We start from the raw sequence: 15,595 nt of genomic DNA on the forward strand, positions 1-15,595 counted from the left end.
AAATACTGTAATAGAAGCTGAAATTTGTTGCAAAGACATTAGAATTATTCTTAAAACCGATATATAGCACTGTAATAGACATCGGCTGTGACCCGATGTTAAAGGCTGATAACATTTAACATCACACGCGAAGATATCGGTTCAGTTTTTTTTAACATCAGTTCTGAATGGATGTCTGATCCCATATTTCTAGTAGTGTGTACAGGTTCTTAAGTCTGAGCTGATAGAGGTGAAGAGAACTAAATCTATGATGCCATCAATGTTCATTGTTCCTCACAACACCATATTATTCCTGACATTAAGGAACGAAACAGTAGGTGTGTGGAACTTACGCACATCATTTATTTATTAAAAATCGATGTATTTCACCCTAAATATGGTGTTAATAGCTTTTTAATTATGCATAATTAAGAGATTATAAGCAATTTAAACATATCATACACAGTGTGATTATAACATGTTACATGGTTTATTTCAAAAAATTGATATTTATAATAACAATTCACATCATGCCCATAGAGAGCCGATGTGAAAGAGCTATATAGACATCAGTTTCCTAAAAATGTGATGTATATGTTGGTCTTTTACAACAGTCGTCTAATGTGAGCGATGTTAATGATTATAATAGACATCGGTGCATGACTGATGTAAAAAATATTGGCTTTTTTTAATTAACAAAGACATAGGTTCAGAGCCGTAGTCTATTAGCTTTAACATCAATCTGTAATTCTTCTACTCGATGTTATTGATTATTACTTACATCGGTTTTTCACATAAAATAACACATTGTAATTGTTTTTTCTTATCATAGACATCGGTTTGTACATTTTAAGTGATCTGTAACTTTTAAATATTCAACTAGCCAAATTAACAAATGATCCATATCAAAACTGAAATTCACCAATCATAAACCAAAACTTTCCAAAAATACAAAAATATAAAAAACTTTAAAGCTAACAAGCTCCAAAACTAGAACTAACATAAAACATAAGTTATAACACTGCAAAGCATCCATAATATGGTCGCATATATCTCAAAAGCATAATTAGTGCATTAACGATCATTTCAACAATACCTTACATACTTCATCTGCCATAACTAGTCTAATTACGTAAATCATTTCTTATATATCAACAATCCATCCATAATTTTTCCATATCAAACACCAACCAACAGTACATAGTAGAAGACTATAGAAGCAAATCAAGACTACAATTACCAGATCAATACTACAATTACGAGACTACAAGTACCAGCAAAACAGTGACCAACCAAAAAACCAACTAGCCAACAATGTACTGATCAAATATTGTTCCCTTGTCACAGATGAAAACTAAACAAACTATTGGACATATTGAAGAGCCTCGAATCGTACTTCATCAAGTTCCTCCCTTGTGTAGGACTTTCGAGTCATAGCTGCCCACTCTAGAGTACAAAACGAGCATAATCAGCATAATAGGTATAGATAGGTGCTTGCAGATTGCAACTAAAGGTACATTTATTACCTTGGTCATGAATTTCATTTCTTTATCTTCCAATATGTCTTTCATGTAAAACATGACAACGTACCCATACTCCTATCCACTCGGTTGTTTCGGGGATCCCTAATTCAACAAAAATTTAACAATCAATCATTCCCAAAATAGAAAGAATTTACACAAAAACCCTACTAAATATAAATGTGCACAAATTAATAGTTATGCTAAGGTTCTTAACCTTGGGGTTTTTGTTGACCAATGGTTTTTGAGCATTATAAGATCTAACCGCTCTGTACAGAATTAGTATGCAGTAGCGTCAAATCTAAAAAATCCTAAATAAAATAGACATCATACATATATAAAAAATAGTTTAATAAACATTACCGCGTTAATGCTGCTCTAATTTTGGAAAATTTGTCAAATGAGCCAAGGAGTTGAGAATAAAGATTTCCGATTCCCAAATCATAATCATAATCCAATGATAATTGTTTTAATTTTAAATAAATCAAAATCAGAATTTAAAAAATATAGAGACAGATTATACTAATATAATATGTACTTATACAAACGCTAGAACTTACTTATCATTATTAGACATGAGGAATATGCGAGAATCGCCAGTATTCATCTGTTCGACAATATAAGCTTGAAAATCATCGTTCAGCTTACAAGTGGCCGCAGGATCAATAAATGCATACATGTCAGATTGTTTTCTCTTACGAACCTCAGTATACAAATATCTACAAATAAAATTACTGATAATTTATTATTTTACATTATATAACCCTTTCTTCTTTTTTTGTGTCAAAGAATGAAGAAGCGAAATGTATTTGTTCTCGAGAATTTCTTTAGATTGGGTAATACTCCTATACAACTAAAATTGCAGTCACGCACTCAACTGCTTTTCAGAATTTTACACAACTACCTCATATATTAGTCCTAATAAATTACTTAAAACCACATTACTAAAAGATTTAAGAGAATTTTAGCACAAATATATCGGCAAAACCACATATCACATAAATAATGAAAAATTTATACATATAAATTTACAAAGATACATAGATGAACAAATAATCTATCAAATACACACACACACATGAATCAAAAGATGAAAAAATCAAATTTAATTGAAAATATACTTATAAATTTAGGTTTCAATTTTTGTAAAACAAGGCTAGGTTTGTGTAAAACTTGGCTCTATTCGGGTTGTATAACACTTTTCAGGGCTGCATGTTCATCTTTCTTGCTCGATTAAGAAGTTGTTTAAGGGTTAACTAAATTAGGGCTTGTATCGGGCCTTATTTATAAATCACCATTTTATATGCCCTATCATATTTCTATCAATAAAATATTTGTTTCCCTGTTTTTTTGAACATCACTTCCTTCTCGCCATTTTCATTTGCCCCCAATTATTATTTAAATATATTGTTATTTTAATGATAAGGAAAGAAATAAGGCATGTTGTTGGATTTGATGTGCAAAAACCTTGTTTTAAATCACCAAGAGATTATATTTTATAATATTTTTAGGATCTCTTGCTAGTACACTCTTGAACTTTCTCTTAATCCCTTTAAACACATGACCTTGAACCAGTAACTCTAAGTCCTTGATCTTGGAATACACAAGTCAATCATGCTCTAACTTGTGTTGATCACCATCTTTTATTAAATTATATATAAAATTTTAATAAATACACATAATTTCAAAAGAAAATATATTTGTAAAATTTTATAATCTATTAAAAATTATTTTGCAAAATTTTTACAAGAAATTTTTATGAGCATCGGCATCGGGTAGTGGTTGATTCTGCTCATTACAAATTATATTAATTTCCTATGTTTATTGTCTAGTGTCGTGCTCTGCTTTGTTCTGTGTTTCATTTCGTTTCATCATTTTAATCAATCAGTGTCGTGCTTTGCTTTAACGATAATTATACATAGTAATACATATATATTACTAATTATACGTTGCTTGTTTTTTAAATATTTGATATGAAAATAAGGTAGGAAATAGGTTATCCTACAAATATGGAGAAAGACTGGATTTCAAAAGAGAAGAATTCGTCAGAATATGAAGTCGGGGTTGAAAAGTTTTTGATTTACGCCGAAAATATTGTAAAAATCCTAAAAAAATACCTTGGCCCTGCTATAAATGTGTTAATTTCAAGAAATTTCCGGTCAAAGTAATAAGGGATCATCTCTAGGAGAATAGTTTCAATCTTGGGTATATTGATTGGATTTGGCACAGATCCAAGACTGGTAGGTCATCTATTGGTAGCACATTACCCCGTCATGAAGAGGAGCAGAATGCAGATGTATTTAAATCATCCTTTGAAGCTGCATCAAACATGGCTACTGCATCGGAAGCGGAGGCTGATGGTACTTCACAAGCTCTGTGGTTTGTGAAGGAGCATATCATAATTCGGGGAGTAAATCAGGGGGTGATAACTAATATAAAGACCCGCATGATTTTAAGAGGTTTGTGAACGATACTCAACAACCTATATTTGAGTGCAACGACTGCACAAAATTATATTTGGTGTTAAAATTACATAACTTGAAAGTGAGTGTTATGGATCAAAGACTAAGGTATATTAATTACTGTATTTATTACCAATGAATGTGAGCTTCGAGGCTCGATTTGACTGCTCTTGTGTTTCGTAACTCGATCTGCCTTACAAGATGCCTACGCACCTTGCTGATTGCCAAAAATCAAGTCAAAAAATGTAGTTCTGATCTGTGGGGTGAGGCCCCGTATATAGATATTGGGAGTCCTTGAATTGGACTTGGGTTAGAAGACTTGATGGGCATGTCTTGGAATTAGAATAGACTTTGGAGTCCTAGGAGGTAGAAAGCTGATTCCTTATCCCACCAGGTTCCTTGGAGGCCAATCTACAAGGATTTATTTAACCACCAGGACTCATCTTATCAGCTGACTTATCCCATATTAATTAATTACAAAAATAATTAATATTCAGGGTTTTGGGCCATCCCAAATCGGCCTAGCTGTTGGCCCAATTATGGTATGATTAATGCAACATTATTTATATACCCATGCCTTATTTTCTTCCTATCATTTGCCCCCCAACTTTTGGGAAACAATGACTAGGTTTCGCAGAAGTTAAGTTCACGTGTTCCCTTACAGGGAATCGTTTTGCGTAAAGCGTGGAGTGACCTACATATTTACAATGATCTGCTTTAATCCCTATTATTTAGGAATTATCTTAATTTCCAGGAATTTTCCCTTAATTCTGGGATTTTTCCTTAATTTTTTGGAATTTTCCCTAGATTTTCAGAAATTTTCCCTTAATTCTAGGATTTTTCCTTGATTTTATGGATTTTCCCATAATTATGAGATTTTTCCTTGATTTTCTGGAATTTCCCCTTAATTTCTAGGAATTTTCCTTTAATTCTGGGATTTTTCCTTAATTTTCTGGAATTTTCCCTGGATTTACAGGAATTTTCCCTTAATTCTGGGATTTTTCCTTGATTTTCTGGATTTTTCCCTTAATTATGGGATTTTTCCTTGATTTTTTGGATTTATTCCTCAATTTCTGAAAATATTTACATTTTCAAAAATATTTTAAGAAATTTCCTTCAATCTTCTGCAATTTTTCAGGATTTTCCATCTTTTTCTTCTTTTTCTTTCTTTTTCTTTTTCTTCATTTCTTTTTCTCTTCCTTTTTTCTTTCTTTTTTTCCTTTTTCTTTCTCTTTTTTTATACCTGGTTCGGCTAGGAATCCTATTCGACCAGGAACCTAGTCGAAATAACTCTCAGTTTTCCCTGGTCGACAGGTTTTCGAGCAGGAATTTTTGAGCTGGAGTCCTGGTCGATTTTCGGCCAGGATTTTCACCCTATATATATATATTAATACCTCCCTTTTTCGACCAGGAGTCCTATTCGACCAGGATCTTGGTCGAATTAAGGTCCTATATGCCTTGGTCGAAGGCTGTTTCGGCCAGGATTTTCTCCTTTTATTTTTTTTTTCGATAAAGGGTCCCAATCTTTTTAGTCAAGATCTTCATTTTTGACCGAATTATGCTCCTCCATAGCCCTGGTTGTGTCCTTTTTCGATCAAGAGAATTCGATCAAGAATTTTGAACATATCTTGATCAAATTAGGTCAGGGTTTTTCTGAACTGGGTTTTCCTTCCCTTTGGGCCTTGGTTCTCGACTTTCTGGGGCCCAAGGTTCTTCTAGGCTTTTTTGAATGGGTTTTTTCTGAACTGAATGGGCCTTTATCCTCCAATTCAAATATTCGGTCCCTTCATTGGGCTGAATATATTTTTTAGATCTAAAAGATTTGGGTTTATGAATTTTCAGTCATGGACCCTTACACTGGGCTTTTAATATCCATAGGCCCAATAAAATTTGGGTTGGGCCTTAATTCTTAAGCCCAATTCCAGAATTCTCCAGAAGTCCTGGGGTTCTTTCTAAATTCTTCTAGAATTTTCAAAAAATTTATTTAATTTTAAGTTTTAATTCTAGATTCTTCCAGAATGTTCTTTTTCTTGGGCCCAAATGGGCTTTTTTGAGGCCCAATTTGCCCACCCAGGGGCTATATAAGAGTGGGAGGGGAGTTCTTTCATTTCATACTTCACTTCACTCCTCCTCACTTCTCCAAACTCCCTCTCTACATACTCCTCTCTTTAGAAGCTTCTTCCTCTCTTTTTTAGAAATTTTTCGGCCAAGTCCCTAGCCTTCTCCGGCCTCCTTCCTTCCAAGGTTTCAAGGTCTTCCAACTTCTATCAATGGCTGATAAGAATTCCGAGAGAGCGGCCAAGATAGCCTCCGCTTCGAAACGAGGTAAGGATGTCGAAATATGCTCTTCTTACATGTCTTTGATAGATATGATTAATACTAAGGGGGACGAATATCCCTCAACTGCACATCTTGACTCTTTCAATCACTGTAACACATGGCACAATATAGATTACGATAAGTTAAACGCACGTTATAATGTTCGTCCTCCCCTTAGGCTAGTTCTAGTTTCTGGTGGCGACCGTACTTGCCGCTGGAAACCCGATACTCTTTTTATTTATACAGATGCCCTTAATGCTGGGCTTAGGTTTCCTTTTCATCCCTTCATTCCTCACCTCCTAGATGATTTGCAAATTAACCCTTATCAGCTTCCTCCAAACACCTGGAGGAACATTTTATTTTTCATGGTTTGTTGTCTTAGGGGAGGTTTTCCCTTATCTGTAGTTGTTTTTAGGAAGATTGTCCAATGTTATAACAGTTCTTCGAGTATTTGTGGTTGGGTCTACATTAAACAAAGGTCCAAGTGTAAGTACATTTTTAACAGCGCCACCATTCCCGAATATAACCAAAATTGGAGGAATAGTTTTGTCGAGTCAAGGTGGGAGAATGTTGACTGGGGCACCCTCTTCACATCTTCCTTCGGGAAGGTTAGTGATGGTAGCCTCAAATCCATTCACCTAACCCCCGAGGAAACTATCATTTATGATGAGCTTACTCGGGATGATGGTGCCACTATCAGTTGGACTCTTTTAGAGGAGTTCTCCCTCATCCACGTGGGGCTATCCTCTGTTTCTCAACATGGTATTTTTCTTCCCTTCTCGTTTTTACTTTCTTTCATGCATTATTGACACCACTTATTTTGTTTTTTCTCTTGTTTTACAGCTGCTAAGGAAATCAACGAGGATAATTTGCCACTTGTTGAGGAGACTGCAAGGATGAAGAAGGCTCCCCTTGCGGGTCTGGATACTCGAGGAAAGGCTACGGAGCCTTGCTTCCTACAGAAGCGCAAGGAGCTCATGGTGGAGGTTCTAACTGAGGGAGCTAAAGTCCATAGTGCCTCTATCACTGCTGCTGCTCCTGTCTTCGCTACTATGGGCGCCTTTCAGCCTCTTTAGGGATTCCGCCGAGGGGATACCGTGGTTGGATCCATGAAGCACACCTGGGATTGCTCTTACCACGGAGTAACTCCCAAGGACTTCACCGATGTGGTAGCTACTCCCGACTTGGAGAGAATAAAGCACATGGAATGTCAGTCCTTAGCCTCAGTATGACTATTTCTTACAATTGCACTCTTTTTTTACTTGTAGCATTCACTTGCCTTACATTTCTGTTTATTGTTTTGTTTCAGTCTAACGCCTACTTCTAAGGCGCTGTGAGGCATGTTGAATCCTGGAAGAGGGCTTCGGACAAAGTGGATAATGCCCTCAAGAAGCAACAGAAAAAGTATGCTGCCTTAGAGAGGAGGTTCAAGCGCAAGGAGGAGGAGCTCGGAGAGTCTAAGACCGAGCTGGTGGTGCTAAGGGTGGAGAAGGACAGAGCGATTTATAACTACTTGGACTCGGAGGAGTTCACTCAGTCTATGAGGGTGAGGGATGACTCGGTGTTCCCCGGGTTCTTCAGGACTGGATGGGATACGACCCTTGGGACTGTGAACGAGGCATGTCCTGATATTAACCCGATGGACTATGTCTGCCCTGATGACGAGGCTTTACTGCAGAGGTTTCGTACCCGAGTGGTTATCTCAGATCGTATCCCTCAGGACCCGCTTCTTCCTTCTCCCGAGTCGTCTCCCAGGCCTGCTGCGGATGATATCTCTTCCTCCTCCGGGAAGACTGAGACTTCCAACGAGAGTAGAAGAGATGATGGTATGGATGCTGAGGGCACCTCTGCTCCTTAGAGCTTTTCTAGCCCTAAGTGGCATATTTATTTTATATTGTCTTTGAGACTTATCTTAACAGACTTTGAATTATTTATTTGAATCTGTTTTATTCATCGAGCTTTATACTTTCATCTCACGCACTTAGTTCACTTGTCTGGTTATTGGAACATATTTTGAAAACTTTCTGAATTTCACAAATTATTGGGATTCATTCCTTACACAAGTCTTAATAAACCTCAAACTAAAATATGTAAATCCTAAGCAAGCAATGCTTCAATGTGCTTTTCCACCTACTTGTCATCTTGACAAGTGAGAATCTTGCTCAACCGCTTTATATATAGTAAATCTTCAGGTTTTGTGCATGCCAAGTTCTCGGGAATTTAAAACCATCCATAGTCTCCAGCTTGTAGGTTCCTCTACCCTGAACACTCTTGACCTTGTATGGCCCTTCCCAATTTGGGGAAAGTTTCCCTTTCTGCCCTACACCAGAAGCTTCCGCCTTCCTCAAGACTAAGTCACCCTATTTGAAGAACCTTTTTTTAACTCTTAGGTTGTATTAAAATGAAGCCTTTTCTGATATTCCACTATCTTCGCATGTGCCTCATCTCGTACTTCATCAATTAAATCTAGGGCTAATCTTTGCCCTTCCTCATTTTCCTCAGCATTGAAAGCTTGAATCTTGGTTGAGGAATGTGATATCTCTACAGGAACAACCGCTTCTGCCCAATATGCTAACATGAAGGGAGTTGCTTCAGGCGTGACTCTACAAGTAGTCCTATAGGCCCATAGTATTGGGAGTATTTCATCCACCCGGTTACTCCTCTTCTTTAGTCCATCCAGGATTATTCGATTTGTCACTTTTGCTTCCCCATTGGCTTGCGGGTGAGCCACAGAGGTGAATCGTAATTTAAACCTATGGGTTTTCTTCCTGGAGGCAGTTGAACCAGTTCCTTGGTCTTGTTTCTCTCCATGGCGTCCATTTCTGCCTTTATTGTTTTTGTCCATTCACCCATCTTAGCGGCTTGATTGAAATTGGAAGGTTCATCTACCCCCATTAATAAAAGTTCTTCTTCTTCCAGTTCTACAGGTTCAGTTGCATTGTAGATATCAGTTAGCGATTTATAATTCATCGGTTGATCATTTTCTTCTGAACTCGAGCTCGAGATAACCGATTCCAATGCATTACTCGACTCAATTCTTGTTCCAGATTGTAGAGTTGCTGTTGGTGGTGTCACAGGAGTTTGTAAAATATCACTATCATCTTCGCAAATATCCTCATGTCGACTTGCTTCATGAGTAATTACCACAAAGTTTTCTTTCTGTGAAGCTCGTGACTCAGTTTCTCGACTCCAGTCCCATGATTTGCACTCGACAAATTCTACATCTCGACATATACATATCGACTTTGATAGTGGATCGTAGAGTCTGTGAGCTTTCGTACCTGGTTCCTTACCAAGGTATATAACAGCTTTACTCCTGCAATCCAGTTTCATTAAATTCGCAGCTGGCAATTTCATATAAGCTAAGTAACCAAATACTCGAATGTGAGTAACCTGAGGTTTCATTCCGGACCAGGCTTCGTACGGGAGAAAGGAAGTCTGTTGAGTAAATAAATGGTGTGTCGAATTTCCTCTCCCCAAAAATACAACGGTAGGCCCCTTTCTAGCAATAAGCTTCTTGCCATCTCTATCATAGTCCTATTTCTCCGCTCAGCAATGCCATTTTGCTGCAGAGAATAGGGAGCAGTGGATTGACGCCTAATTCCAGCGTCTTCACAATATTGAATAAACTCTCTTGATAAGAATTCACCTCCGCTATCAGTTCTAAAACTTTCGATTCTTTTATCAGGCACATTTTCAACTAAGGCACGAAATCGTTTAAATGCATCAAAAGTTTCACTTTTAGTTTTCAACAAATATGTCCACATGACACAGATGTAATCATCAACCAGTAAAAAAATATACCTATTGCCAGCAGGGGTGCACGGTGTTATTGGCCCACAAAGGTCTCCATGTATAAGTTCCAGAGGTTTTGTGGCATGAAATTCCGTCTTCTATGGAAATCCCTTCTTCGTCTGTTTCTCCATCAAACATCCTGTGCAAGCATTTTTGGTTGAGTTACTCGGGGCATTCCACGTACCATATCATTTGTAGACATCGTCGATAAGGCTCTGAAATTCACATGACCAAACCTTAAATACCACAACCAATCCTCTTTTTCCCCTTGACAGTAAACACTTTTGTTCCGGAGTGTATAAGATTACCTTGTACAATCTGTTCATCGATTGTTTGACCTTCATGAGTAACTCCTCTTTTCTACCACGAATCCAGAGATATTCACTACTAAGTATGACCTTGTGTCCTTCCTCCGAGAGTTGTCTGAGGCTAATGATATTACTACACAATGATGGAATGTAATAAACATCATTCAACACTCTTTCTTCTCCATTTTTACATTGCAAAATAACAGTCCCCTTTCCCTTAATCTGAACCATTGAGCCATCTCCAAACTTTACCTTGCCTGTTACTTGCTTGTCTAGCTTCCTAAATTTTGAAATTTGTCCAGACAGATGGTTGCTTGCACCATTATCGAGGTACCACAGATTTGACTCGAATTGTGTGTTACTGCCTTCAGCTTTAAGCCTTGGAGTCACCTTATCTTCAGTCACCAACATGCTCTCCTGCAGTTTGTCATCAACTTTTGCGAAAAGTAGTGCAGGTTCCTCATCCAGAATTTGCACCATGTGTGCCTCATCCGTAGTTTCACGATCTCGTTTTAGTTTCTTAAATTCGATTGCGAAGTGTCTGTAGGCACTGCAATTGAAACAGTGGACCTTACTCAAACCTTTAACCCACTGAACGGGTTCCTTGCTTTTGTACTCGCCACCGCATCTGTTTATTTGATTTTTCCACCCCTCGGACCTACTTGTTCGCTGTAGCCATTCTTCCCTTGTTAACAGAAGCTTTCCCTCTTCTTTCTCTCGTTTGCTCCACGCCTCCTCCGTAAGGAGCAGTTGATTATTGCCTGTGTCCGGTTGTCCTCGAAGGCGTTCCTCGTGTGCCTTCAAAGAACTAATAGTCTTTTCAACGGCCATCGTCTCAAGGTTTTCAAATTGCTCGATTGTGGAAGCAATTTGAAGGAACTTAGTTGGAACAGCCCATAAAGTTTCTTAACCACATATGATTCTTCAACTGCTTCTCCAAGAGCTCGAATATTTGTGACCATCCCATTTAGTTTCAGATAGAACTTATCCAATGAATCTGTCTCCTTCATGATTATTGCTTCAAACTCAGATTTAAGCGTTTGAACTCGTGCTGTCTTTACATGATCCGCTCCCGGACTCATGGTTTTCACAGCCTTCCATGTATCTTTGGCATTTGTCTTCTCTGCCAATATCAACAGCACATCATCCGGTACCCCTTGGTATATGGTTGCCATTACTGTTTTATCCACCTTGTCATCTATTGCCCCTGAACCCTTTGGCTCAATCGCTTTCCACACGCCCTGCGCCTGCATGAACACTCGCATTTTTAGAGCCCACACTGTATAATTCCCCTTAGTCAGCATGGGATAAGTCAGACCTATAGAGCCATCTTTGCTCTTCCCCGTATCCGTTCCTAACATGCTTCTAGGAATACACTTTGGCATACACAGATTCGTTTAGCTCTGATACCAGATTATTGGAACAATTCTGGTGCTAGCTACTAAACTGTATATGTTTAAAACGAATAAAACAAAGACGTGCTAAAAAATAAACATTGTTTTATTTCATGAATTGCAAAGTACATAAATAGGAACATGCAACAGAACTCCTAAAAACTAGTACACCACCTGACCACTTGCTACTACAACTCTTTTATTCAAACGACTACAAACCAGACTCCTAAAAGGTCTCCATGATGCACACGACCGTGAAGAAAAAATCAGCAACTAAATTTAAATTAAAACATCAACCAAAACTAAATAAAATGATTAAATAAATTTAGATTAAAACCAACAATGCTAGTATATATACAATCTCAGGGATTATTTGAATTTATAGATGGTTAGGATCATTTTATAAAGCTAATTACTATGATATAGTATCTAAGATTTTTTTTACATTATTCTAACATGCCCGCTAGCTTATTTAGATCCATTTTAATTCAAGAAATTTAAATTTTATACTTCCTGGATACCAAACTAATCAAACAAATTTCTTAACATTGGAGCTAAAAACTCAAATTAATTATATTAAATTCAATTTACAAATGAAGTCAAATAAAAGCCTAGAGCATTGTAGTTTTTTCTCCAAAAGACTAATATTTTAATCAAAAACTAATTAAATTTTTATTCAAAGAAATTCAAATCCAAACATATCGTAATTTCTTAAACTAAATCTAAATCAAACAATATTAATATCTTAATTCTCTAAACGTTACGTCCTCAAAACACCCCTTCAAGAGTACTAAATACTTTTGTAGCCCCTCTAGAGTGATAAACACAAAAATAAGAAATCTTTTGTACTCATTCCAACCAAAAAGAAGAAAATAGTTGCATCCCCTATTATCTACAAACAATATATATTATATTGAATACATATCATTTACATTCCTCATGTTCCCTTGTTACTAAGAAAATTATTTGGGCGTTTTAATTTTCTTGGTTTTCAAAATCTAGGTGGTTTACTATATGGAAACAAGAAGAATTGGTGCAAGGAATAGAAGGGCCAGAAATGAGCACAGAGTGAGTGCTAACAGGAAAGCAATTGAGATTGATTACAGGCTGTTGAACAGTGTTAAAGTTCTTCAGCGGAGAGAGATCGGATCTAGAGGTGATCGATGTTTTCATTTGAGTGATGCTCGAGAGAGATTTCGGAGCATTTTCTTGCAGGTTTCTTCATTTCAAAAAATCCTCTATTTTTTAATCGAATTGATCTATCTATGTTTCTGTTTTTGCGTTTATGGTTTTAGTTTTGTTAATTGTTATGGAGGCCTCAATAGATGTCCGGGTGTCTGTAGTTAATCTCCTCTTTTGTATATTGAAGTATATTAAATTTTCAAGTTTTTTTTACATTGGTTGATAGTGGTGAAGACGGCCAATAAATTGAGTATGACTGCTTGTATTTGTGATTTTGCTCATGTATATATCAAATTTTAGTGATGTGATATATATTTGGGAGGAATTATAGGTGACTTTGCAATCTCTTAATATATTTTGTGTGTAATTATTATTATAATAATAATAATAATTAATATTAACTTAATTAGTCTGAGAAAATTTACTTAAAATATTTTAAGTTAATTAATTATAATTCAATCTATTTATTACAACATATGAAACAATTAAATTAACATCATTATCTAATACCATATCAAATTAATACTATATAAAATTATAAAAAACATTACTTGTTAACTTGGTAGAATATCAATTATTTTATGTAAATAAGATAGTAATCTAAAAGTGAAACAAAGTAAATGTGAAATTAAATTATGCATTGAACTTTCATGAGTGGTCCATGTAAATAAGGGTGTAACTAAATCCCTACTTAAATGTATACTAAACCATAATAAGCGGGATATGTTATAAATTTGTATATTGTTTTTCGTTTGATCTTCTTAGTCAAATGATATGGACAGTTAGATCCTAATATTAAAAGAAAATACATTACTCAAGTTATTAGGTTCAAATCCCGTCAATAAAATATTTATATTATTACTTAGATAGTATTTCGAATTTCGCCAACACCAAATATTTATAATATTATTTATAAACATACTAATAATGTTAATGGTTAAAACTCATCAATTATTTACAATTTAATCATAACAAAAAATTATACATATTAAGATAAAAAAATCATAATAAGTGATAAGGGGATAAAATAAACCTCGATTGTGTCATTAATACTGCATTAATTACACGTGACTTAGCTCCTTACAAGGCCCATTTATGAAGGCCCAAAAGGCCTGAATATTAATTAATTTCATAATTAATTAATATGGGAAAATCAGCTAATAAGTAAAGTCCAAATAAGGACACAACTCCTTGGAAATTCGCCTCCAAAAAATTTCATAGGATAGGATTCAATTTCCTGCATTATAGGACTCCAAAGTCCACTCAAAATTTGAGATTTGTCCACCAATTCTCCTAACCCTAATCTAATTTTAAGGCATCTCATGCCTATATGCCTCACCCCATAAATTAGAACTACGTTTTTGACCTAATCCTTGGCATACATCAAGGTACGTAGGCATCTATTTAAGGCAGATCGAGTCATAAAGCACAAGAGCAGTCAAATCAAGATTCGAAGCTCACGAAACCTTGTAATAAATGCACCCTAAGTTTTTATCCATAACATTTAGCGTTGTCCGTGAGAAAGCATTACAGCAACTATGGTGAACAAACGGAGCGGAAATGACGCCCCCGAAGGAACACCAGCTGGGACAACCCAAACGATTTTGTCAATGGTGGAAATAACCCCACACTCTTGCTATGCCCCTACCCAAGGAGGATCCCTGATAGGGGCAACTGAGCCTCAGCTACAAGGGACGAATCCTCCAGCTCCTCAAGGGACGAGTTCTCAATTTCAGCAGGTTAATGCACCAGTGAATTCTCAAATCGTTGGGTATGAGTATTCAACTATTGTAACAACTAACCCCCTTTATGGGATGCCCCTATACCCCGAGTTTGGAGGAAGTGGGCATTCTAATTGGAGTGAAGCACAGGAACAGACGCCCCACAATATACGAGGTTTGGCTCCTATTCCGGAAGACCAAGAATTTTCTGGACCTTACATTGAAAGAGATTCTGAATCTTCGAATGATGATGTGGCTCGGAGAAGGAGGAATGCTGGTAAAGAATCAATGCATGATGCTAACCAACGCCCTAGGAGCACACGAGGAATGAATTTCCAAGAAGTTTAAGAGAAGGTCAGGGCTCACGAAGCTGAGATCCAAAGGATGAAGCGCGACCTGGAGGCGCACTTGACCCCAAGACCCCTACTACCTCCGAGGAGGACAGATCCTCCTCAAATCATAGACCTGGATGGTCTAATACCAAGAATGGATGTTGCTCTAAGGGCTGATTGAAGTGATCTCATGCCCCTAGGAGATCCTGATGATCCAACTTCACCATTCAATGAAGAGATAATGAATTCCAACATATCAAGGAAGTTTAAGATGCCCACCATCAAAGGTTATGATGGCACTGGGGATCCCTCTAATCATGTCAGAACATTATCTAATGCACTGTTGCTATAGCCCGTGAACGACGCAATTAAGTGTCAGGCCTTTCCTCAAACCCTGTCGGGAATGGCTCAAAGGTGGTATAGCCGTTTGCCTTCGAATTCAATTGGATCCTTTAGAGACTTAAGTCAAGCTTTTATTAAGCAATTCATCAGTGGAAGAGTGCATGACAAGAGTTCGGCATCTCTCATGAGCATTGTGTAGGGAGCAAACGAGTCCTTGAGAGACTATCTGAACCGTTTAACC

The 15,595-nt window shown here is 36.8% G+C and overlaps 2 protein-coding genes across 2 annotated transcripts; both read right to left on the minus strand.

Annotated features, from left to right (window-relative positions):
* Positions 1-8,974: 8,974 nt before the first annotated feature.
* On the minus strand, positions 8,975-10,047 carry LOC141661251 (uncharacterized). Its single transcript, XM_074468237.1, has 2 exons — positions 9,767-10,047; positions 8,975-9,596 (listed from the first exon to the last, which is right to left on the minus strand). Exons 1-2 carry the CDS (start codon positions 10,045-10,047, stop codon positions 8,975-8,977), a joined length of 903 nt encoding a protein of 300 aa, XP_074324338.1.
* A 216-nt stretch (positions 10,048-10,263) lies between these two features.
* LOC141661252 (uncharacterized) lies at positions 10,264-11,648 on the minus strand. The gene is made up of 2 exons (XM_074468238.1): positions 11,295-11,648; positions 10,264-11,235 (listed from the first exon to the last, which is right to left on the minus strand). Exons 1-2 carry the CDS (start codon positions 11,646-11,648, stop codon positions 10,264-10,266), a joined length of 1,326 nt encoding a protein of 441 aa, XP_074324339.1.
* Positions 11,649-15,595: the final 3,947 nt, after the last annotated feature.

This window comes from Apium graveolens, chromosome 5, assembly GCF_009905375.1.
Source record: "Apium graveolens cultivar Ventura chromosome 5, ASM990537v1, whole genome shotgun sequence".
In the NCBI taxonomy this organism is placed as follows: Eukaryota; Viridiplantae; Streptophyta; class Magnoliopsida; order Apiales; family Apiaceae; genus Apium; species Apium graveolens.